The sequence below is a fragment of the Passer montanus genome, unplaced genomic scaffold, assembly GCF_014805655.1.
Source record: "Passer montanus isolate IOZ18808 unplaced genomic scaffold, ASM1480565v1 scaffold116, whole genome shotgun sequence".
Lineage (NCBI taxonomy): Eukaryota > Metazoa > Chordata > Aves > Passeriformes > Passeridae > Passer > Passer montanus.
Genome location: NW_024358278.1, coordinates 853,875 through 879,666, shown reverse-complemented (window position 1 = coordinate 879,666; position 25,792 = coordinate 853,875). Strand labels below are relative to the sequence as shown.

At 47.7% G+C, this 25,792-nt stretch overlaps 1 protein-coding gene across 1 annotated transcript in view; it reads right to left on the bottom strand.

The window, feature by feature from the left end:
- Positions 1-1,625: 1,625 nt before the first annotated feature.
- HUNK (hormonally up-regulated Neu-associated kinase) overlaps positions 1,626-25,792 on the bottom strand; it is a 40,443-nt gene continuing 16,276 nt past the window's right edge. The window contains exons 3-10 of the mRNA XM_039697066.1: positions 22,327-22,382; positions 18,022-18,157; positions 17,666-17,793; positions 14,354-14,489; positions 11,734-11,902; positions 11,136-11,219; positions 6,724-6,904; positions 1,626-4,536 (exon numbers count right to left, since the gene is read on the bottom strand). Coding sequence (XP_039553000.1) covers positions 3,899-4,536; positions 6,724-6,904; positions 11,136-11,219; positions 11,734-11,902; positions 14,354-14,489; positions 17,666-17,793; positions 18,022-18,157; positions 22,327-22,382 — 1,528 coding nt within the window. The 3' untranslated portion in view covers positions 1,626-3,898. The remainder of the gene's footprint in view (positions 4,537-6,723; positions 6,905-11,135; positions 11,220-11,733; positions 11,903-14,353; positions 14,490-17,665; positions 17,794-18,021; positions 18,158-22,326; positions 22,383-25,792) is intronic.

Sequence of the window (25,792 nt, the reverse complement as noted above, 5' to 3'; positions counted from 1 at the left end):
CAGAGCCCTGAGGCTCCAGAAATGCGAACAGCAGATTGAAACCTCTCAGATATGCCTGGGAGCCTTTCAGGCCAGGGGAGTTGGTGACTTGTGACAGTTTTGCCACTGTACCGACAGAGCAAGGCCTGTCCCTGACAACCGCAGTGACACCTTTGCACAAGCCTGTTGTGTCCTCCTTCTCCCAGGCTGGAAAAAACTGAATCTCCTGTCTCTGGGGCCAGGAACTTTGAGGCAGACCCATTGCAGATCAGCTCTTTCACATCTGAAATCTCCCTTTGTGTTTAAACAAAATAAAAAACCTTGGATTTCTGTTCATGAGCTGTCAGAAAAGGTCATGCCTGGGAGCACCTGTCACAGATCCCATTCCAGCATCCCTCAGCCTCCTCAAAAAATGTCTGAGCCATCCTGTCTGCTTTTGACCAAAGAGAGTGAAATCAGACATTTTCCAGGTTTTATGAGGAGTGGTGGCCAGGTAGAGGAAACTCCAATCAGCTCACTGGAATGCACAGGAAACATGGTTCCAAGTCCACACTTGGGCAAACTGTCTGGGAGCAAGCAGAGATGGGAGAGAAAAACCTCATTTTATCTAACAGCCATCTGGAAATAAAGCCTCTGATGGCCTTTCTTTGTTCTGGATTCTGTCCTTTCTGCTTGTAAGAGGTAAAAGGAATTGGGTTATTTTCCCTCGTACAGGTGGAAGAGTGCTTTTCATACAAACATGAATAAATATAATAATTTTTTAATTTTAAAACAAGCTTAACACTTCACCTTTACTCAATAAAGATCTTATTTTCTTCTCAGCTGGCAGGGGGGAGAAGCAGAGATGCTCCTGCAAACTCCAAACCCACTCTAGAATCTGTCCAGAAGCCCTTTGTTCGATTGTCTGTGCCCCAGTAGCAGAAAGCATCCTATGACAGGCTTTCTTTGGAATCAAATATTGAGGAGTTCTGTGGAGCTCCAAGGAAGTCATGTGGACAGGGGATACATGAGAGAAAACTGACCATTTGTGGCCACAGAGGATGAAAAATCAGGGAAGAGACAGGCAAAACCCCAACTCCTGCACACAGAAACAGTGCCCCTGGATTTTCTGCTCACTTCTGGATAAGCATGGCCAATATGAAATTGAGGTGCTACAAGCAGTGAAGGTTTTTCAGTATTTAGCAGCCCATTTACAGGAGAAGCACAAAGACCAACACCTTCAGCAACAGCTGCTGGTTTCTGCTCTTTCTCACTGAATAAATCCAACACCTGTTTTTCCAGGCAGAAGAGCCTAAACAGAACCACTTTTACCACTCTGGCTCCTGAACTGCTGCCCAGTGATCAGCCAGTTTGCACAACCCTCCTGTAAGTGCTTCACAGCAGCTCAGAAAGGCCCCACAGGGCTGTTTCCATTCCAAAGCTCAGAACTGCTCTTTTCCCAACACCCAGCCTGAAGTGTAAGGTGTATTTTCAGCTGTCAAACACATTCATGACAGGTTTGGTGCCAAGACTGAGGCAAACACCAAAAAAAGATCTCAACCTTCCACTAGACCAGGCTGCTCCAAGCCCCATCCTTGTAGTTTTTGTCCTGAGTTTTTATCTTTGCTATGCAGTGACCTGGCAAACAAAGTCAGCAGTCTGTGCAATCTTGTTCAAAAAGTACATATATTTAATAATGATACCAAATACAGCTTTCTCCCCCTGGAATTTCCACTGTGATATTCAGTAGGTCCCTTCTGTGGTCACTGCAGTTGGACTGTACATAGCTACTGACTATGCTGAATACATGGTTATGTTTTAGCAGTGTAGTACTCATATATTCTCTATAAATATAATAAAATACTTAACATTTGTTTTCATTCTGATTCTTACACATATTTCCTGTGTTTCCACAAATTAAAAAAAAACAAAAAAAAAAAACCAAACCCAAAACAAAACATGTCTCTTTCCTGCCTCCCCCAACCTTTTATTGGGTTCCAAATAAACCTGAGTTTGCAATTCAAGTTGGCATCTGCCATCTGCTCGGGTATGTAAGTCTGATGAACACAAAGAGGGGGGATTTCAGTGATCCTTGATTTCAGTGATCCTTGATTTCAGTGGTCCCTGATTTCAGTGATCCCTGATTGCAGTGGTCCCTGCCCACTGGCTTGGCAGCACAAATGTGTTAGCATGAAGAGAATGAAAATGTTCTGACATTTATAAAAGAATGAGTTAAAATGGCCCCCTTGGAACGAACAGGTGCTCTCCACAAACGGAATGCAACACTTCTTGATCTGAAAATTGATAAAATTATTCCAGGGCTGTCTTTTCTCATCACATTGGGGTTTTCATGTGTATTATTTTACACAACTCCCTCAGAGGTGGGAGTCCTCACTCCACTGAAGGGTCCAAGATGCTGATGGACTCTCCAGGGCCAAACCCCAGTGCTGAGGGGAAGGTCCCACCTGCAGGGATGAGAGGGGTGCTCTGAGCATCACTCTGCTGGTTTTGCCAGCACTGAGCAGCCCAGTTATCTGTCAGTATTTGGATTAATGTCCATTTTTTCCTGCAGATTTTGGTGTCAGGCCTGTATGAAGGCTCAGCTATGCCCCTCCTGACCCAGGCTCTGAATATCCTGCTCGTGGAACTGGAAGGAAAACTTCCCAAACAGGGAAGTTCCCTCAGCATCTGCCCAGACACCAACGGGGCAATGAAATTGTTTGTAAAATTATGGATGAAAATAGGGCCTGGATTCCCACCAGTGGCAAAATCCCATCTTCCAAGGACAAGAAGTCACTACCTCTGCTTCCTGGGTTTTGAAATGCCATTCAGAGGTGGCAGCAGAACCAGGCTGGAACAAGCTTTGCTCTGAACACACAAACACGTACACAGGGGGTACAGACGAGAGAAAAGAGCAGTCTTTGTCTTTGGCTAAACCTTCTAATTTATAGGAAAATGCTTTGAGGACAGAAACAGAACCAAAAAAAATGTTGCCAACCTGTCAGATGTATCATTTACTTAGAAAAACAAGACTGGTATACAGAACATGGTGTCTTTTAAGAAAGTCAATCTCCACTCCTTGTAACAATACCCCGTTTTCGGTAACCACTACATTACCAATCTTGGAGTATAAAATGGACTTGGTACAGTTTCATGTGTCCTTTATTAGTCTTTTTAATTCACTGCAGTCTCAGAAAAGCCTTCAGGTGTGTCCAATGCTGCCTTGGTGTAACAGGGACCAATGCAGTGAATTTCCACATGATGACACTTGTTTTTAAATAATCATGTTTCTTGTGACATCATTAAATCACAGTTTTCTTCATGAGAAAAAAATGATTGTGTTATTACCTACTTTATGTAATTAACAGTAAAATCTGCTTTGAATTCCAATACTGCCACTTTTTCTGAGCTAGACCACTCGTGTCTTTACTCAAGCTTCTACCACCTTCATCTTCTCGGCAGGGCTTGTCAGCAAGCTCACTTTGGACAGAGTACTGGCATTTCCCCCTCTCCTGCCCCAGGAACAATACCTGCAGCAGCAGCACGGGCTGTGTGGCACAGGCAGGTGGAGCAGGGACAGTCTGAGCACAGATCCTGGCCCGGCACTGATTCCCTGCAGGAACCAAACCCTCGGCGCTCGTGGTTCTCCCACCTGGGTGAGAGCAGTGAAAATACAGATCCATACAGCTCTTGCAGGGTGTTTTACTGTACAGTCAGATGTCAAATGTGAATATTTCTTAACAGCACAAGCAGAGCCCTTTTCTTTCAACTGTAATACGTAGGACAGTGCCTTCCTTGCAAGCAAACCTCCGATTTCCTGCGCTGCACCACCGCGGGGTATCACGTGGTGACAGCAACGCGCCAGTGGCTTTCCCTTCTTGCTTAAAGGAGAAAAAGGTTAGATCCCAGAGAAGAGCAGTGCAATTCCCAGGATGTCAGGCTAACACTGGCCGCTGACAGCCTCTGTGTTGAAGGAAATCTGTGTGGGGCTCATCTGCTGCAGCTGAGGCATCCTGGCTTCCAGGGGCTTTTCGCTCACCGACTGCATGCTCTGGTTCCTCTTCCTCAGCATCTGTCCGATCCCCATCATGGGGAACCTGCCCCTGCTTTTCACACAGTTTGGGCTGCCCAGGGGGTTGCTGGGGACCAGCTGGGTAGGGGACACCGCCTCTTCCTTTGCCGGATACGCTTTCTCTTCATAGGTGAAAGAGACCTGGGTGGGGTGGATGGGGGACGTGCTCCTCGGGGGAAAGAGCGGCGACAGTGTCCTTTCACTGGAGCTTTTGTAAGGGAAATTCACTGGAGAGCCTAAAATTCTGTACTGGTGAGAGGGGGAAACCTGGTCTATTTGGTCCTCTCTGTCAACTGACTCGAAGGAGTGCACGATGTTGAGGATGAGAGGGGAGTCCTTGGCCCGGCCCCCGATCCGGGATGGCTCTGGCTGTGGGGACTCCTGCCGCTTGAGGAGCCGCGGGGTCCTGGGGGGAGGCTGCTGCACCTCCAGGTATTCCAGGGAGCTGGAGGTGACACAGCCCGTCTTGGGTGCCAGGGGCGCGTGCAAAGGGCTCACGCTGGAGTCTGCAAAGCAATGGGAGAGGGAAGCAGAAGAGCGCACTGCAGTTACCAGCACCTCAAACACAGGAACCTGGTGGTGCACCAGCTGCAAGAAACAGTCTGGGATGCACTCACACCCCAATTCCCTCACCCTTGCTTAATACTAACACCATTGTTTCCCAGGTAATTCATCTGCCCTCTTCCTCACAGGCAGGAAAAGTGCTTAAACTGAGACAGGGACTTGAAAAGGAAAAGCACAGTTGTCTCCAGCTGTTTGTATTAATTATATCCAAAACACCACAAACACACTGAGAAATCCCACATTTTTCCTTTCCCAGCACCACTTTGTGTGACTCTTGCTGGGCCTGTATTCCCTGACACACCTAGGGGAGCGCAGTGAGTTAATCCCTGATGGCTCTCCTTGCATTTTGGAACAAAATCTGTTCCTAGTTTCACACATGTAAATATGGAGAAGCACTGGCCAGATTCAAGCTGTTATAGTTTGGACAGATTGGCTGCATCAACTTCAGCAAGAACCTTCCTCCAGCAAGGGCTGAAAATAAATGGAACAAAATCTTTGCAGGATTTGGCCCAGTCAAACAAAACAGCTCGTGGAGAAGATCTGCTCAGCTCCTACAGAACGCTGGCACTGCCTCATGCCAAGCTAATCACAAGCAAGCATGTTTTGCTGCCTTGATGGAAAGCTGTCCAAGGAACCTGACTGCCAGGCCCTCCTAATTGAATTAACTGGTAGCTATTCCATCAGTTCCCTGGGTCTCAAATCATCTAAAAAGGATCTGAAATAATTTAGCTCTGCCAGCACTCAGGTCCCAGCCACAAATGTCACGTGTATTTCCTGTGGAGGGATGGTCTTGTCAGGGGTTGAGACCTGAATGGATGAACAGGATGAAATCTCACACTTGTCTGGGAAAAGTAGGAAGAAGTTCATTCCAACCAGCTTCTTTCTAAAACTGGCCAAAATTATTTAAGATGTGTCACAATATAGTCTCCATAAGCAGAGAAATGCTTTAGCTGAGAGCTGCATGATTTTCAGAACAAAAAAGCAGGGAGAAACATAAAGAGGGAAAAAAATGTACTAGATTTTCTTCCCCCTGTGCCTTCCTCCCAAAAAGGACAGCAAATGTGAGCAAAATGGGCATTTAAAAATTTTTTTTTACATTTTTTAAAGGAACTATGCCCCATTCCTGACCAGCTCTCTGAACTCCTGCCACCTTGCAGCAGAGGTTCCTGTGCTGCCAGACAAACACAACTTGGACAATTTTTTCTCACTTTGAGCACAACAAATGATAAATTATCAAGTCACGACAATGAGCATGAAAGCATCACAAGCCACCACTGTGAATAACCCCCTGACATCACAGTAAACGTTTTCCAGCACTGGATCTCCCCTCGTTTAGTTCCCTCTCTAACACCTTGCTGCTCAGTGTGTCCCATGCAGGTGTGCACTGCCCACACCCCATTTTCCCTGCTGACTGCCCTTTTCCTCCACTCCTTTCTCTGCCAGCAGTTTTCACCCAGCCCTCTCAGGCTGCCCTTTGTGATTAATGCTCTGCTCTCCTCTGGCTGTCACATCTTTTCCTTTCCCTGCTCATTTTTTCCCCCCTCCTTTTGCTGATGCTGAGGCTGGCAGTCCCACCTGCATTTCCTTGAGGCTGCCCCTTTCCCATTCCTCCCAGAGACTCCTCAGGGAGGTCAGGGATTTTCCTTAGCCCTCTCTCAGGAAAACACAGTGGCTGCTAGGAAGGAGCTTGGCTACCAGCTCTGGTTCCTCAGTGATCCAGGGTGGGTGGTGATGCTTTCAAAACAGCAGCGTGAGCGTGGATGATTTTGTGTGAGGACGTGTAAACAGGGGAAGAAACTGCCTTTTGAAAGCACTGCAGGAATTCTGTCAAACACAGAAAGGGAGGGCTCCTGGCTGCTGAGCACCACCGTGGATTCCTCAGGGCATTTCACTCCACGTGTGCTGACACTATCCAGGCTCCTTTCCCACACCACCCCCGGAGCGACAGGGAAGGCAAACCCGGAGTTTTTACTCACAAACACACACCACACAGGACTGGACAGGCTCAAAACCACCACACCACACAGGACAGGAGCACACCACACAGGACAGGACAGGCTCAAAAGCACCACACCCCACATGCACACACAGACCAGACCCACCATGGTCTTTCTCTTTCTCCCACTGACCTTTGTCGGGACCCCCGGCCTTGGCGACTTTCCGGTCCTTCAGCAGAGCCTTGGTGTTCTGGATCTGTGAGATAAGACAGGAAGAAGGCTGTCTATATGAAACTGGACTTTTCTCAGTTTTCTTTGGGAGCTGACGGTGAAGGATCTCCCCTTTCTTTTCTTGCTCTTTGAGTTTTTTGTCCTTTAAGGTTGTAAAACAAACAAGAACAATCTGGTTTACTCAAGGGAAGTTGCAGTGACCCCCAGACCTATAAGGTGGATTAATCACCATGTATTTACAAGGAACTTTTCTCAGAGTAACCAAACCCTCCATGTCTCATTTTCCTCCGATCAGTTTGCCATGATTTCATGGCTCCCATCTGCTCTGACACTCAGGCAGTGTGAAAGATGGTTTTGGAAAATTAAAGGAAAAGGAAAGCTTTTCTCTTGGATAAAGCAGATGAAAGTTTGTGCTCCTCCATACCTGAAATACCCTACTTAAGCACCAAAAAAAGCCTTTGATTTCTCTTTACTCCACTCCCTCTGAGATTTAAAAAGGTGAGCTGCAAAGTTTTAAAGAAGTTTAAAGCCTTTGAGTCATTTCTCTTCTGTCCAGACAAGACCTGGAGGAACACAGCCCTTGCAACTGCAGAAGACACAAAGAGGGAGGAAATTATTGAGCTATCCCTTCCCTGAGCCCTGACTCCTGGCTGTGATGCGGAAGGCAGCTGAAGGTGGGACTGCAAGAAGAAGATAGGTTTGATCTCCAGTGATGACAGAGGAAAAACAGACCCTGGGAGCAGGACTCTGAACAGGAAGCCAGTTTTCAAAGCACTGTTCTACAGTGAAAATTCATTGCATCTTCTTTCAGTCACTGGATTCAGCGAACTGCTTAACACCCTTTACCTGCCACTGATTTCTAGGAGAGCCCAAAGCCTTATTTCTCATTAAAAAAGCTGTTTTGGTTGGCTTGGGCTTGTTGTTGTGGTCACAGTTCTCATTTAGGCAACATGTTTTGCTGCATCTGATTAAAAGGTCACTGCAAGTACAAGTCTTTTTGAAAAGTGAAGGAAAGTTCTTTCCCCCAATTATGTGCCTGTTTTGTCTGGTAATTATGCACTGCCACCCTTGATTTTCTTTTGCAAGCTCACTGATGTGGAGTCCATGAAAACCCTCAAAGTAAAGTGCATAAAAACACATGAGAGAGGAAAAGAAAGATGCAGAAAACAACTTGGATTCTCCTGGACCACTAAACAGCTCTGGAAGCAAGACAGACACAAAGAGGCAAAAATCTGGTCTCATTGAGAACATTCTCAGCTCAGATGGAGCCTGGCTCCCTTTAGAGAGCATGTCTGGGCACTGCTGGGCTCACCAACCTTCCAGGAGATGCAGAGTTGGAAAGAAGACCTTCAGTGACTCATAAACCAAAGTTTTTAGTTTTAATACCAACATGGTTGACTTGGGAGAAGAAGAACCTGAGATCCTCCTCACTGGTGGAGCTGTACACCCCTGCCCACCTTTGGAGGTGCCTGTCCATGCTGTGCTTGGAGCCACAGTGTGGATCAGGCCCTGGTGAGGGTGAAGTGCCAACCACAGCAAAACCAGCAGCAGCAAGAACACTGCTAACAGTGCTGTGGGAGTGTCACCTGCCTCAGCAGTCAGGGGAAGGTGTGCAGCTGATTCTGAGCCCACCACAGAGCTTCTCCTCCCACAGCCATGAAACTGCTGTTGAGCCTTCAGCAGAGACCAGCCGCTCCCAGGGATCTTTTCCTGCAGGTGCTGGCGAGGATGAGACTACGTGGTGACTGTATGAAGCTCTCAGGAGCCAATCCACGCTGCTGGGAGCTATCAGCTCTCTTGGGTAGGTGGGGAGGATCAGTGTGCTGGCTGCTGAAGCCTCTGTCTGCAGGATGTTCTAGGGCTGCAGGATTTTTAGCCTGATGGTGCAGGAGCCAAGCTGCAGCTCCTCACCTGCCAAGTGCTCCTGCCTTTGCCCTCACCCTGCTGGCACATTCTCTCAGCCACAGCAACACAGCCACTCCACACAATTAAAGCAGCCCTGGCAAAGGAAACTCACATATCCGGGGCTGCCAATTAATTACTTCACGCTGGATGAGCACTGCAAATGGTCTTAGGAGTATTTCTGAAAGTGCTAACATTGCTTGTGAGAGGCTCAGGACCTGAACTCCCAAGGTGCCACGCACTCGTATTTGAAAAGGGAAGGAAGATTTCATTCAGGGGAGTTACAAAAGTCCCCCCTGCACTGCAGAGTGCAGGCTGTGCCCCATAATTCAGGAGCTGCACCGGTATGCTGTACTTGAATAGGTTGGGAATTACATCATCCTCTGCTATTTCCTGTCCTGACCTTGACCCTCAAACCTACTCCTAGTCCCAGCAATGGATTTGAAAGGCAGATAAAGGGTATTTGCCTTGGCCATGTCTGACACGGTGATAGGACAAGGACGCCAGTTGTTAAAAATTGCAAATTCCACCCCTGAGCCCTCTGAGCTCCCCTGGAGGGACAGCCATTCATCCCGAGCCCCCTTCCACAAAGAAAGAGATGGAGAGAGCACAGACTCCTGCCTGCCTGCCCCTGCCCAGCCTGGCTACCTCACACCCACAGCAGACCTGCTGGAGAAGAGGGGCAGGACACGAGCACTGCCCTGTGCCCCTGCCTGCCCCAGCTGCTGGCAGCCCCTCCTGAAGCCCAGTCCTCATTTCCCATGGCTGGAGAGAGGTGGGAGAAATTCTGCTGAAGCTGGAGCTGACCATCCCTCCCCCTCCCATTCCCATGGCAACCTGCAGCTCTGCTCCCTAGGGACCAGTGGCTCCCAATTCCTGTCTGAGTAGAGCTCAAGTGACAGAAAACCAGGTTATGGAACCAGGGAATGGGGTGAAAGGGACCTCAGAGCCCATCTCCACCCCCTGCCATGGGCAGGGACACCCTCCCCTAGCCCAAGCTGGCCTGCACTTCCACACTCTGTGCCCATGCAGTGGGAGAGCAGGCTGTTATCATCATTATTGCTATTATTATTGCAGTGTCTGCACAGCGAGTGCATCCTGGTAAGTATTCCAAGAAAGACATGACACCCCCTCATGCCCTAAACAGCTCCCCTGGGACTAATTCTGAGTCCAGGAGAGGCTTTGGAGGGACTTCCCTCCCTAAGCAAGCCTACAAACCACACTGGGGCACACCCTGGCACTGCTGTCAGCTCCCAGTTTTCCTCAGGGAAGTGAACTTTCCAGGCAGGCCTTGCTCAGCCCCCCCTGCACAAGAAGGGAGCACAAGCTGTGAGCTGATCCCTGGAGAATGCAGAATCCCAGAGCACAGTGGCTCTGTCACTGCCCAGGGAAGTGACACCAGCAGCTGGCCAGACAGAATCAGGATGCTCCACGCAGGATCTGAAGCCTTCAGCTCCCAGTACCCACCCCTGTTTCCAGGGAACAGCTTGAGGAAGTTGTGAGAGCTTTGTGAAATGTCATATTCATCGAGTCTACCCACTGCTGGTCCATTCCAAGCAAGAAGGTTTTGATTTATTCAAGAAAAGAATAAATACTTTGCCCTGATATTTCCATCTGGCTTGCAGTTCAGCTTGTCTTGCAAGCAGCCTTTATAATAAACAAAACCAGCCACGACACAAATCTGCCCCTGCAATTAGATAATCAATCCAGTGCTGAGGAGCAGCTTTTGGAACAGGCAGCCTCCCCAAGAATGCTGCTCTTTGTGTTGGCAGGGAAGACTTGCACAGCTCACATTACTCCTGTAATTTTAGTGCTTGGCAAAGAATCAGCCAGGGAAGAGAAATCCAGCCAGGATTTAATACAAAATACCTTCTCTGCTTGCAGGCAAGAAGACTGGAGACCAACAGAGCAAAAGGTTAAATCTTTTGTCTGCCCAGGGGAATTCCTTCATGATGCAGAGGCTGATCCCACATCCCTTCTGCTAAGGAGCAGAGCAAATGGACTTTGAAGAGTGCTGTGCTAATCCAGCCTCACTGCTCCTGGCAGCCAAGGCAGGGTTGGCCCAGGACACCAGGAGGGTCACCCTGGCTGTCACTCAGCTCTCTGTCCTGCAGCACCACGGGCTCAGAGCCTCCAGAACACCCCATTTTCATCTTTTTGTAACACCAGCAGCTTGCACCCCAGAATGAAACTATGGAACCCGCTGTGTTTGCATCATTTTCCTAAACAGAGATTTAAAAACATTTAATTTCTTTAAAAACCCTGGAAATCACATTTCTATTTCCTCTCTTCGGGGTTACTATTTGTTTCTTTGAAAAGAAATAAAGGGAATTATTTGTCCTGCACAGGCAAGACCACAGGTGTTTCTTTTCTCCACAGGCCCACAAACCCATCACTTTAATCACAATCACCAAGGATGCTCAAATTCAATCTGCTTCCAAAGCACTGCAACAAGCTTTGCTGAGCTTTACCTCATAGGAGTCTTTACTGGCCTTGTATTTTTCTATCTGGTAGAGCTGGTTCTTGTGGCAAACACTGTCCTGGCCTTCAGCCTTCTGCAGAGAGAAAAGCACAGAAAAGTAAAATATGTAAGATAATTAGAGAACACTAAGGTTTAATTACTGCTTAATGGACTGCACCCACTCTTGGCATTCAGTGGAGGAGCATCAGCTCACAGAGATGATGGATTTGGCCCATTACATTTTAAATATCATTGTGGCATCACCACTAATGTGGAAAGGACTGAGGGAAGAAAAAAACTAGGATGCTGTTGTCAGATTGGAAGGCTGAGCTCAGGGGCCAGGGACATTCCATCAGCTAAAACTTTCAGCTGAGTTTTCATGTCAAACCTAAATAAGTTTAAGAGCTCTTAAGCTTCTTCTTGATGTCCTGACACAATAAACTGTGTTACTGGCATTCCAAGCAGCAGAACCAACCCAACACATGGGCACAGCACTTCCCAATGCACAATCCTTGGGATATTCCATAATCCTGTGAGACCAAATGCCACCAAGCCAGGCCACTTGCAGCCTTTTTGTCCCCAGAAGTGGCAGGAGGCAGCAGGCTCACCCTGAGGCTGGCCAGGTAGCGCTCCAGCTTCTTGTTGAGCAGGAAGTAGATGGCCAGGGTGTGGCTGGCCCTGTTGGACAGCACGGTGTTGATCACATCGCTGTTCTTGTAGCCCAGCTTCTCGGTCATGTGCAGCAGCACGCTCTGGCTCAGGTCCTCCAGGTGAATCCTGCACAGGGGAGAGGCAGAGCAGGATTTTTGGGCTGTCCTCTCCGTGGCAGAACACCCAAGAGGAGGCCCCAAGGGCTCAGTAATTTGGAGCTGTTGGAACCCTGGTTACTGAGAATTTTTTTCACTTTCTGTGCTGACAGGCTCTGACCCCCAAGAGAACACTGCATTTGACCTGAGGGCAAATGTTTTGACCCAGGAAAGCCAGGCAGGGAAAGGACAGATACCTGGGAGCACAGGAGCTGCAGGAAGCTGAATGGACAGAATTCTTTCCACTGTGCCCATCCCTGATGGGAAATGGCACCATGATGATTCTCAGGCCATTTGTTCCCCTACACCTGAGCACTAAAATCATGAAGATGAGCTGGTTTTGAAGGAAAAGAGGCAAAAATCCAGCCCAGATCTGGCTCTCTGAAAAGCCCTTTCCTCATAATCAAACAGCACTGCTCTGAGCTTCCCCTCCTCACCTGCTGCACAGTGGCCATGCCCTAACTAGCCAGGGAATTTCCTGCTGGAGAAAGGGGATGCACAGGATTATTCCTGCAGCTCAGAATGGCAACGCTGCTGTTTCCCTGCTGTCACAAGCACCAGCCATGTTTATGTCTCTCTCTTCTATAAAGTCTGGAACAGCCTCAGCCAAGGCGAGAAAAGCAGAACAGAGGTCTTGTGGAAATGCCAAAGCATTGGCTCAGCCTGAGTTAAAACCAGATTTTTCCAAAGCACTCTGCTCCTATTTAGACTTCTAAATGGGCTGGCCAGCTTCCCAGAGGTACCCATCAGCTCCCAGCCATCTCCAGAGAAATGCTGGGTCCCAGTTGCTTCTAGAGGATATTCCTCACTCCTAATACCAAGCCCAGTATCAGAGGGAGGTTATTTTGCAGGATTCCCCCTCCCAAGGGATCCCTCCCCACCTTTCCCACTCCTGCCCAGGCTCTGATGGACAGGACAAGATGTCAAACACAGTCTGGGAAATCTCAAATAACTCATTCCCTTTGTTCCCTGTGCTTGGGAGTGTTCACTCCTTCTGCCTGGGGTTGGGTCTTTTTTTCACAAGTTCAAAAGCAAAACTTATCTTGGCCACTGCACGTTGAGACATCTGGGCAGCAAAAGAAATTCAAGCAATTTCGACTTGAAGTGCTCAGCAAAATGGGAAAATTTTGCTTGCCTTCAGGGAATTTCTTCAACAAAAGCAAGCCTATAAAAAGCCTGGGAAAATATTCTCCTGAAAATGCAGCTTCTGCTGTTCTCCCACCTTATCTCCACTCTTTTCCCTTCCTGCCACACTCCTGTCTTGAGAACAATGGGTGTTACCCCCAGAGAAGTGGAAGGGCACTGCAAGAACATCACACAACTCCTGGTGTGCTGATTAAGAGAGGAATTAATCCTTTGCAAATTCAGCAGTGGGTTTTTCACACGCCATTTCACCACACCTTATCCATATCTGCACACTAAAGAAAAACTGGAGAAATTCCATGGAAGCTGACTCCAGTGGTACTTTCTGAGACAAGCTCAAAAGGAGCCAAGCCATACCTTTAAATATTTAAAACTTTGCAGATTATTCCCCTATAAAGCTCCAGTATGACAAAGTCTAGGTAAATTAAGCCTGGGATATCAACTAATGAAAAAAAAGTAACATTTTTTTTTAAAAATGAAAGAAAGAATCCTGTTAAAGGTTTTTTTCCTATACAGCTTCACATGTCCCCTAAATTTGGAAGAGTGATATCAAGAGAATGGCTCTGCCTGTTCTCACCCCCTGGGAAACAACTCATCACAGGGTCCACCTTTATACCCTGTTAGGGAATGGTGAACTCTCTTCATAGAGCAGTGAGACAAAACAATTCCTTCTTAGCTGGGGACCGAGGACAAATGATCCAGATCCCAGGCTCAAGAGCATAAACAATGTGGACTGAAGAGAGAAAAACAAGAAGGATGGGATTTCACGGGCTGGAGATGTAACTGGACAATTAACTCCAATATGCAAATGGAGCAGAACTGATCAAAGTGAGAGATATTCCGTGAGCAGTCATCCATTTTTGTGACCATTTTGGGTTCGTCTTGGGTGCAGCCCTGGCTGGGCTCTTGTGCTGCCCAAGGTGGACTGCTAATAAATCCCTACTTTATTCTTTAACTCTGCCCAGCCTCTGCTCTAGCTCAGCCTTCCCAAGGCATCAATCAGAACTGCCGGTCACACCTCCCCATTCCCAGGCCTGCAGCAAATTAATCAGAATTAATCAGAATTAATCAGAATACCTACCCCAGCCCACCCTGCAAACAATGCACTGCAACTGCAGCCCAGCTTCAAGGGATTGCTCTTGGCCACTTCAAGCAGCCCAGGGCCCATCTCCATAACCTTTGGGATGGATTCCCAACTGCAGGATGTGCGACACCAGTGGAGCTGGCACGCCAGGGCCGTGCTGGCAGGTTTTGTCCTCCTGTCCCCTCCCTGCTGTACCTGTTGGGGTAGGTGACGTTGGGTGGTGCTCTTCCAGGGTAGTTCTCATTGAGCCATCTGTTGGCCAGGGCCTGCTGGATGTTTGGTCTCTTGGCAGGGTCTGGCTCCAGGAGAGAGCGCAGGAAGTTTATGGCAGCTGTGAAGAGATCAAGGGAAAACCCCAAAACCAGCTCTGTCATCTGCTCTAGGACTGGCACAGGAGATGAGTTAATGCAGGTGTGCAGCCTGAGCAAGAGCACACTGAAAAGGAACATTTTCCTTACTGCACACTCCCATGTCCTTGAGAAAATGGAAGAACTGATCAGGGATTAGCAATTGAAACAAACAATGATTTACAGTCACAATGATTTATATACATTAATTTATGTATTTATTTTATAGAGAAAGGATAACAGAAAAGGCACTTTTTGGCTCAGAGCTCATTTGATGTTTTGGAGCAGGTGAGCCAACATTTAATTCATTTAATTCCCACGTGAGGGCAAGAGGCTGGAGCCAGGTCAGAGACAAATCTGTGGATCAAAGCAAAAGGAGATGGACCAGGGGTGAGTGGAGGGGAGGGGAGGAAGACACAGCAAATTTGGCTCCCTTTTACATGATAAGGATAAAATCCCTGGCTCCCATCCAACCTACAATCACCTGCAGAATGTTTTAGCCAAATTAAAAGAGTTCAGCAAAATTAACAGGCTTTGCTTTGTTCTCCTGAACCTTCAACTTCCAAGGACATTCAACCACTCCTCCTAAGTTTCCTGCAAAAATGCTCAGTTTTTAAGCCATGTGCTTCTTACATGATTAGGAGCAATGAAATCAAGTGATCTGCCTAAAGCCTCACAAGAAGTGCCCTTCTGAGCTGAAAATAAACTCTGTTCAGCTAGGTCTGCTCCTCCTTTATTCCTCAAGTTATCAAGGCTGCATTTCACTGCTCCTAGGTGCAATCTAAGGAGAATAAAACTCCTGTTGGTCACACCACAGCGGGACGGGACAGGATGGGGAGGGTAGAGGATGAGGAAGGGAGGGTTTCTCCCTAAATAAATCAGGGTTAGACCCAACAGGTGCCAACCCCCACCAACCTGAGCAACCTCAATGTACAATATGCTGCAAAAATCAGGTTTCAGCTGGAGAAACTCTGTGTCAAGAAGCTTAGACGTGCAAGAGAGGCTTCTTACTCTGTATTTACCAGTTCAGCTGGGTTTGTTCTAATGCCTCTCTTCACAAACCACTGATTTAAGGGAGATGCTTTACTTAATACTCTCCAGCATCTCTGTTATTATCCTGCAGCAGCCATGTGGCAGGAACAGCAGGAAGAGCCTACATCCAAGTTCCCAAACTTGCTGGAAGCTGCCTGGTGTGCCCTTTCTCCACGCCCACCCCAGCAAACAACAAACCCTTGTTCTCCCATTGAATCCCCTCTTGCTCCAGTGTCTGTGCTAGAAACCTCACACTGGTTTCCAATCCCATTGGCCCTGAGCCAGAAAAATCCCTCTCCCCAAACCCACACTCCCTCCTTCATCACCACCATGCCTGGTCTCCAAATCACCCAAATTCTCCTTAAAAAAACAACCTACTTCTCCACCCCCATCCTTGCCAAAAGGCCAGCTAATTAAATGAAGCTTGTGAAGTGCCACAGATCAGCAGATTCAGCCTGGGGGAAACTCATTGTGGGGTGAAGGTTCCCTCCTGGAAGCTCCCAGAGCTGGGCAGCAGAGAGGAGCAGCAGCACCTTGGGATGGCACAAGGAGCTTTGCCAGCTCAGCCACACAGCTGGGACAGCAAAACGATTTCCCCAGGGAGAAAACAGGAAGGAAAATGAATATATGCAAGGTGAACACCAACTGCCTGAGCACCTGACCTCTGCTCAGCTAAAATCAATAACCAGAGAGCTGCTGTCCAAGAGGCTTAATGAGAAACAGGTTCCCAATGGGAAAATCAAACACCAGCTCCAAAATTTCTCTGTTTTGCTACACAGGCTGTTCTGGGTGCTCACGGTCAGCCAGCATTGTGGGTCACACCAATGAAAGTGTTTTCCTGCTCAGAGATAAGACTGTGTGGTGGGGCTGTGTGTTCAGTAACCAGGAAATTAAATATTGAAAGACAAGGTCCTGGGCTGTGAAAATTCTCTACTTTATAGATGAATTTACAGAAATGGAGACCTGACTGAAATAAAGGTCCATAAACCCTAGAAGTTAACAAGCACTGCAATTCCCAGAGCAGAGTTCCTGCCCAGTGACCCAAAGGCTGACACGGCAGGAGGAAATGTCACCATAAATCACACTGTGCCACATCTATGGGCTCACAAGGCCCTGGGCTGGCGTCAGGGACTGATGGGTACCTTTTGGGAAAAGGTTAACATCTTTAAATCTAGTCCTTTAATCTGCCATCATCTCTGCAAGTCCAGGCTGCTGGAGCTCTCACAGGATAAACAAAATCCTGCTTTCCCTGGGGACCACAGTGTCCAGGGAGCTACAGATGCTGAAAATGGAGAAAATCTGCTCTCCACTGCTAAACGGGGGGATGGATGAAACAGCAAAACCAAGCCTGTTAAAAAGCAGTGTTGTATTTTTGGCTACTCAGGGTCTGGCCTTGTACAGGGTGGGAGGTGGAACCCTAAATCTGTGCTTGGAGAATTCACCTTGATTCAACTCCCAAGGGTTTCCATTCCCTTTTTTTATTTGGGATCTTTTAATTTTATCAAAAGCCCTTTGCAAAGAGGCTGCCAGGGAAGGAGACAGAAGCTCTCCACAGACAACAAATTTGGCATGAAAAATAAAACCCAGCTTGTTCCAAATGCTGACAGTGGCCTTGCTGCAAGCTGCAAAGTGATTCTGTTGCCTAGTGACGTGGCTCTAAAGCAGGAATTAATATTTCTAATACTAATACATCAACTAGTTTGCATTTTGTGAACACACAGAGGTTATCCCAGGTGGCTGTCCCAAAATAACTTTCTGAGTGCATGCAATTATTCCATAATAAATGTGAGATCATTTGAGGCAGTTTGTCACTCAACCCCAGTCATGATAATGCCCAGGAATCAGTTATTCCAAAATAACCTGTTCATCCATCCTTTCCCTAGGCTAGAACCTTCTGGATGTGCAAAACTGACCAACTGCTCTGCAAAAGCAGAATTTCACAGATTTGCTCCTTCTCTCACATTCAGCACAACTTGGTGCTTCTCCAGGAGTCAAAGCAAAAGGAATTCTGCTACAGCAACTCCTGCAGGGCTTGCAGAGGCCAAAATGAAAAGAAAGGAGCTTTTCCCAACCAGCACAACACGTCAGCAGTGGTGTCAGGAGCCACAATCCCATGGAACAGCGTTACCTGAGGAGAGCTGGGTGGGAAAGGGGTTCATCTCTTTGTCCACCATCTTTTGGTATAAGGCTCTCAAGCTGAATGGCTCCACAGTGAAGGGCAATGTTCCAGTCAGCATGGCATACATGTTCACCCCACTGAAAGAAAACAGGCAAGAAAAGAAACCAAAACGATCAGGAACAAGGGAAAATTCAGTTTTTACAGCCTGCACTTCATCTATTTAATGTCTGGCAGTTATTGCAGGGTTGATGCCCCATCTCTGAGAACATTTCAGGTCAGGCTGAGCAGGGCCCTGAGCCACCTGATCCAGCTGGAGATGGCCCTGCTCTTTGCAATAACAATTATAAACTCGAGAAGGAACTCACATGGACCAAACGTCTATTTTGGGCCCGTACTTCTTCCTTGCCAGAAGTTCAGGGGCTGCATATGCTGGGCTCCCACACTGGGTGCTGAAGGGATCAGAATAACCCAAAATTCCTGCACAGTTGCTCAATCCAAAGTCTGTGAAAGGCACAGAGACACAGTTATGAAAGAGAGACACAGTCAAACTGTGCTAAAGCATAAGTTAAAAAGAAAGAACAACTTTTTTTCCAAAAGCAATGAACTACCCGAGGAGAAAAAAAACAACTCATCCACATGCAAAAATTGGATGTAATTTGCTTCCACGAGGTGCTAAACAACCAGAGGTTCCCACAAACAATAAGAGGAGCCTTAGAACATGCCCAATTTTCCATTTCACACACAGAGCAGCTCCATTTCATGGCTGCATGGTCCCAGGCCCTGAGCCACCTCAGGCTGCCACACTGCTGCAGGATGCTGTGCAGGGGACAAGGTTAAGGGGGATTTCTTCAAATTGTGAGTGCAAATCAGCCATCAGATGGAAAAATCTGCTGGGGGGCTGCTGGGTGAGGCACAAACACAGAGGGTTCAGCTCATGGACATCTCGGAGCAGGAAGGGGAAATGGCTTGGCTTGGCTGCTCTCTCCCTGAATCCTGCCTTGAATTATTGTATTCCTGGGTGTATCTGGCACTTTTTGTGGCAATAAAAAGGAAGGACTGGCTCAGGCTGGCACTGGAGACCAGAGGGAGCCTCTCAGCAGGAGGAGCTGCAGTTTCCCAAGGGCTCTCAGGCAGCCCAAGGGTGTTCCCAAAATTTCCCTCCTGTCTGGTGTGGCTGCAGGCTCAGATGGGTTCAGGGAACAAATCCCATTTATCAAGAGCTGGTCCTTGTGTGGCCAAGGCTCTCAGGCAGCCCAAGGGTGTTCCCAAAATTTCTCTCCTGTCTGGTGTGGCTGCAGGCTCACATGGGTTCAGGGAACAACAAATCCCATTTTTTAAGAGTTGGTCCTTGTGTGGCTCTCTCCAAATCAGAATATTCTGTGAATCTCTGGAAACCACCACTGCTAAGAACACTGACATCTGATTAGCTCCTCAATATCCTCTCTCAGGCATTAATTTGTGGCTCTTTTCCTCACCTGCACACTTATTTGCACTGAATTTGCAGTGCTGACCTGTCCTTTTAGCTTTCACCCCTCTGAAAACCAAATTTGGCTGAAATCTGAGGGGTTTCTCGAGGGATTAGAAGCAGGGCAGACACACAAGCCTCATTCCCCCATGAAACCAGGCAAAGATACAAAAATTCTTACAAGAAATTGCAATTATCACAGTGGCTGGTAGTGCCTAAATGGTGGCTTTGCACTTCATCCCTGCATCTGGCCATCCCTGCATCCCTGAGGGCCAGGCAGGCTCAGGGGGACAGGAATCCCATCTTTCACAGCTGAAGAGGGGTTTTCCTGCAGAACACTGTCAAAACTGAAGGGAGAGTTTGCCTCTGATGGAAAACAATTCTCTCTGGGCACTGCTTAATCATCCCTGGGGCTTCCACAAATACTGCAGAGGATCCATTACCTTAATGAACGTGTTCATTAGCTGTGGCCTGAGAGGAGTTCTGTCAGCTGTGAAATACTTTTAAAAACTCCTGGAAATACCATCTCCACACACTATTGCTCCTGGTCCTTAGCCTGCTGTGTCATGCCAGCCCCAAATGACTGCACTGGGATGTTTTACACTCACAGGGTACAAGGGCTGTGCTCTGTGCTGGGGTCAGTCAGCAGCCCTTCACCACTATCAGTTTTCATTCTCTTATTTGCTTCACTTGTCAGCCCCTTGTTCACTTGCTTCAGCTCACTCATTTCAGCTGCTCTGCCTTGTTTTCCCTGCTGGAATGCAGAATGTGTGCAAATGGAAGCATGCTGGGGACATAGCCATGGAGATGAGGATATTGCTATCAACACTGTCAGCACATGGTGATCACAGCGTGGCTTTTGCTGTTTCTGTTAAGGATGCACTGCTGATCTCGAGGAGAACACTGTGACCACCAGCACTGATAACCTCACTGCCACTGCCTGCCTCTGCCTTTGTAGGAGCCCAGCAAACGACAGAACTCGGATCAAAGGCCACACCTGGTTTCCCAAAGCAAATCCTTTCACATGGGAGCTCCACCACCCCCGCTGCTGTGCCATGAAGCATCACTGCTCCTCCTCAGCACCTCCAGGGAATCCACACCAAGCTGTGGGTGCAGGGCCATCCCTGCAGCTCTGCCAGTCAGCACAGGGGAGGAGCTGTCAAACACCAGCTCCTGGAGCAGCAGAGCCCCACAGGGCTCAGCAGAGCTGGGTGTCCCATCAGGAACTCTGCGTGCTCTGTGATACCCGCCACGTGGGCTGGGAGACAACAGGGAGTGAGTTCCTTCCAGCCCTGATGTCCTTCAATCTGATTAACAGACTGCCAAAAGGGAATTCTCCCAAGAAGAATATCTAAGAGCAGGCTCTAAACCACCTTGTCAGGTAGGCAAAAAGAGGAACAAATCCAAGGTGCCCTGGGAGCAGCTGAGGGCTCAAGGCACCCAGGTCTCCCTGAAGTGCAGGAACAAGCAGTGACTTCAATACCCCATCTTCAACCTTCACTTCACCCTCTGGTCTTCCTTGCACAGCTCTTACAAGAACAACATTTTTATTTTCATTAGCTACTCCTGTCTGCTGCTGTAGAAATCCCAGAGACCAAGCTCGTCCCACAGTAGATAAGGTGAGATGGCTTTGTAGCACTTTAATCCCTCCAAACGCGTTCCTCATTCCTGAAGAACCTTCCTGGGAAGGATTATGCGATGTGATCATTTCTAGTGAGGCAGGCTGCACCAAATATTGCAACCTTTCTTTTGCTACAACCCCCCCAGTTGGGTGGTGGGATTGAATTGCTTTGTTTGAGCACACACACTGCCTGCAATCTGCCTTGCCTGGACATCAGGCTGTAGAGCTGAGAACAATTCACTGAGGCTGTGGAACTCCAAACCTCTTTCCTCTATCCTTCCCCCTCCTCTTCCCTGAAGCCAAGGCAAACTGCAGGAACAGGCCTGGAGTCATTTTCTTTGGCACCTGGGTTGTAACTGCACATGCATCATCTGGGAAGGGCTTGGTTTGGATGTCAAGCTCTAACCAGACACCCAGCGACAGGGAAGTGATGTGAGCTCCCACAATCCATCAGATGTTGGTGGAGTTCCATCTGGTCTGGCTTATCTGCTAGATCAGGATGAGGGGTGCTATCCATCAGCCCTGGTGAATGATTCATGGCCACTTCTCAGTGCCCCCTGACCCTCAGTGAGGCAACACAGAGCTCTCTCTGCTCTTATCTTGCCAGAAGGTTGATTTGCTGCACAGCAACCCCTGGAAGTCGGGGTGGCTTTTCCAAACCTGAATTCCCAAAGTGAGACCTGGGTATTTCAGATTTCACTAATCATCCTCCCCCTGTTTGCTGGGAATGCAGGCACTGCAGAGTCACAGAGAGTGTCCATCTGACCTGGCTGTTTGAATGCCAAGTGCTTTCCTCACCACTTCTCAGCCCATGGAACTTTTTGAGGAGAGCCAGTTGAGTTTTTTAAGCCTGCAGCCACAGACACTGCTGCTGGCAGCAGTGTAGGCAGGGCAAGAAACACAAACAGATGTTTGGCACTTCTTTCATGAAAGGAATATTTTCTCTTCAATGCCCACATTAACATTAATGGGAGTTATGCAAGGCAGTGAGAGACTATCCCCAGCAGTGATTAATCTGAAATGCCTGCACAGCTTGAATGAATCAAGCACCACAGACAACTGATACCTAAACACAATCCAGGCTCCACCGTTGATCTTTTTTATTCTTTAACAGCCCTCTAAACCAATTTTGTCCTGGGTGCTGGAAGCAAATTTAACAAATACAAATATAGGACCACATTTTGCCAGCTGCTAAAAATGTGTGCAACTCCCACTGACTTCAGTGGAAGCATATGTTCACGGGGGCAGAATCCAGCCCCTAGCAAATAAGAAATGATCATGATAATAAAATCAACCACTTCTCTGGTGTCAATTCTTAAATTCTTTCCCGAGCTCCCGATTTGAGTATGAAAGATGTGGGTTTAAGATGTAGGATCATTCCCATACCCAGTTAAATCTGAATTATTTGGATCATTTTTTTTTTCACAAAATGCTGTCAGGAACAGCTTGATTGCTATCTATACTCTCTCAGCTCCTCTCTGCAGCAACATTAGCAGTTGTCACATGGGGGATTATGAAGCCTCAAAAACTCTCTTTATAAAACCAACAATTTGAATTACTGGAATTGCCAAACTGGTTCCATACCAATAAGCTTGATATTGTTGTCTTCATCTAGCAACAGATTTTCTATCTTCAAGTCTCTGAAAGAAAGAAAATATTTTGAGTCAGTCTCCAAAATAATGAAGCAGCTTTGCCTGGCTCTCATCAGGGTATGAACAGGGCTTGTCTATAATCAAATGTACAATGAAAGCAGCACACACAGTTCCACCGTGAAAGCAGAAAGCCCCATGCATCCTGCCCAAAATTAACAGTGCTTTCACACTCTGCTTCCCACCTATTCTTCAGGCACAAAGTGACATTACAAGCACTTGTCAGTACATCCTGTAATTAACCAGGCTCCTCGAGTTCCTTAAGCACTGGAAGTTTACAGAAAACTTACAAGCTGGAAACATTTCAAGCATGTTTTGGGAACTGGAGGTCGATTTCTCCTTGCTCCTCTCAGCCAAAGGCCCCAGCTGAGGGATAAACCTGAGATTTGAGGAGTCAAATGTCCTGTGTCCACAGGAGAGACCAGAACCAGGCTGCTGTGAGCACCCAAACTCCTGGCAGAGATGGTCCCCATAGCTATTCCCATACACCACAGCCATTCCCACACTCCACAGGTCAAATCCAAGGCTGAGGGATGGTTTGTCCAATGCCACCCAGAAAATCACCCCAAAAGCCCAAGCTGTGCAGCCTGAGCATTAAGCACAGTGTGAAAAACCTAATTTTGGTTGCTGCACAGCTCGTTGTGTAGCAGACTTCACCACACTGATTTTCTGCCCCCATCCAGACTGGAAATATTTGGAGCAATCAGCACGCTGGGATATCCACAGAGATGCTTCTCCCAGCAGAAAAAAAAGGGAAAAATCTGGATAATAAAGCCATCAGCTCTAATCATGGGAAGTCAGTGACACCGTGGTGTTTTGCCTTTCTAAGTGATGAAAGACACCTCCATCCCAGATGGAGATATCAGCCTTAATAAAACAAGACAAGGAGCCCAACCAAAGCAAGCCAAGCACTTCCACAAGGAGGGATCTCCTGTGAAAGGAAGACTGGGAGCCTTTTCCAAAATGTTCCTCTTTGTTTCATTTTCTGCCCAGGCTGGGTTTCAAACAAGCACAGAGGAGTGGGCAGGATGACCCTCGCTTGATCAGGAGCTGCACAGGAGGGATTTTCTGCATGAAGGGCAGAAGGTCAGGGGGGTTCTGCCCCTCTGAGGACAGACCCCACCTGCAGAGCTGCCCCAGGGTCCAACAGCAGGAGGACCTGGAGCTGCTGGATGTGGAGGGGGAATGGCTTCAAAGAGAAAGAGAACACGGTCAGATGGGATTTTGGGAAGGAATTGTTCCCTGTCAGGGTGGGCAGGCCCTGGCAGAGGGTGCCCAGAGCAGCTGGGGCTGCCTCTGGATCCCTGTAATGTCCAAGGCCAGGTTAGACAGGGCTTGGAGCAGCCTGGGGCAGTGGAAGGTGTTCCTGCCACGGTAGGGGTGGCACTGGGTGGGATTTAAGGGTCCTCCCAACTCAAACCCCTCTGAGATTCCATTCCAACCCCTCTGTGATTCCATTCCCTGCCCTGGCAGTGTCCCAGGGCTTCCTGCACATCCTCCACAAGGCACTTCCCTGGCAGGGCAAGCAGGGCTGCTGAGGAAGGGCTCAATCCAGGGACAGCCTGCCCTGCCAGATGGACTGGGATCAACTCAACCCCCTCCTGCTTCCCTCTCCTGCCTAAAACGGGCTCAGTGCTTCACCCCTCCCATCCTCACTGCTTGCAGGTGGAGCTTCTCACAAACCATCTCATTGGGATCCAGGAAAATAGCAGGGCTGGGAGCTGAACAGCAGAGACTTAAAAAAAAAAACAGTCTGGGAAAGACAAAAAAGTGCAAAACAAACCCCATCACCACCTCTAAACCCCAAATTAAACTGGAATCAACAGAAGCACTGCAGTGCTCAGTACAGCACCTCAGAGCAAAGAGAAAGAGCATTTGGAAGCTCTGAATATATGAAATGTTAGCTAAGAAGAAGCAAGACTTTAAAGGTAAGGAAAGGGGAAAAAAGCAAGCTGCAAGTTAAGGAGGAAAGACATCCAGGCAATCAGAATAACAAATGAGTGACAGGGGGGCTAACCAAAACACCAGAAAGGATATTTTAAAGGAGTCAAGGTAAAGAAACAAAAGGTAAATATTCCAGGGCATCTTAAAGCCATCAGAGGAAAAAGATAGAAAAGTAAATATTGCCTGAGCACAGAGTGCAGTCAGGCCTGGGTAAAGCTGTTTACCCATCTGTCTGTTCCCAGCAGATCTGCCAGAGTGGTAACTGATCTAATGGGCCATATGCACCACAGCTTCTGCCCACCCCAACAGGAAAACTCTCATTTTTGGAGCACCACCAGGAGCTTTGCCACAGCTCTCTGTGTGGTGGCAGAGCCCAGCTGCACTCCTGCTGCGGGACCCATCTCCCTGAACATCCCAAATGCCTTTGTAAGTCAGTTCTGTCCAATATAAACTTTGTCTTTTACAAAAGGAGGCTCACCTGAGTTGCTCCTAGACCCTTCACCAACTTTCACTGAGTGTCTTACTTGCTTTTAATGTCCCAAACCCTTTATCCCACACTGCATGAAATGCAGGTCTCCAAACACTTTTGGGGGCAATGGTGTTTCTTTTTCCCTGCAACAAAGCAGGAACTCTGGGCACTTTCAGTTTCCCTCCCTGAAGTAAATCTGATCTGGTTCCTTCACCTTGCTTTTAATGTCCCAAACCCTTTATCCCACACTGCATGAAATGCAGGTCTCCAAACACTTTTGGGGGCAATGGTGTTTCTTTTTCCCTGCAACAAAGCAGGAACTCTGGGCACTTTCAGTTTCCCTCCCTGAAGTAAATCTGATCTGGTTCCTTTACTGCCATGGCTCCTCAAAAAATAAAAAAGAAAAAAACAAAACCAACAAAACAAAAACTCCACAAAAAAAAAAAAAAACAACAACAAAAAAAAACCCCAACAAACAAAACAAAACAAAAAACCCTACCAAATGAAAATAAAACAAAACAAAAAACAAACAAACAAAAAACCCAGACAAACAAAACAAAACAAAAAAACCCTACCAAATGAAAACAAACAAAAAACCCCAAAGAAACAAAAAAAACCCCAAAAATATCCAACAAAAACCCAAACAAACAAAAAACCAACCAACCAAACAACAAAAAACCCCAAAAAACAAACAAACTAACTAACTAATATCCCCCCATGACTACAGAATTATTTCTGGGTTTTCCCCCATAAGCCAATTCTCAACATTCATTGCTGAAAAACTTACATACAGTCTCAGGCATGAAAGGCAAAAGGAACAAGAAGTGCCACCTCTGCCTAAGGGATCGGTTCCCTGCTGCTGGGAGTGTCTAACTAGGGGACAAATCAGTCAAATCTGGGAATAATGAAGGCAAGGCAGGCCAGGCTGCATTCCCACAGCAGATATTTCTGTCTCCTCAGCTCGTGGAGCTGGCAGCACACAGTTGGC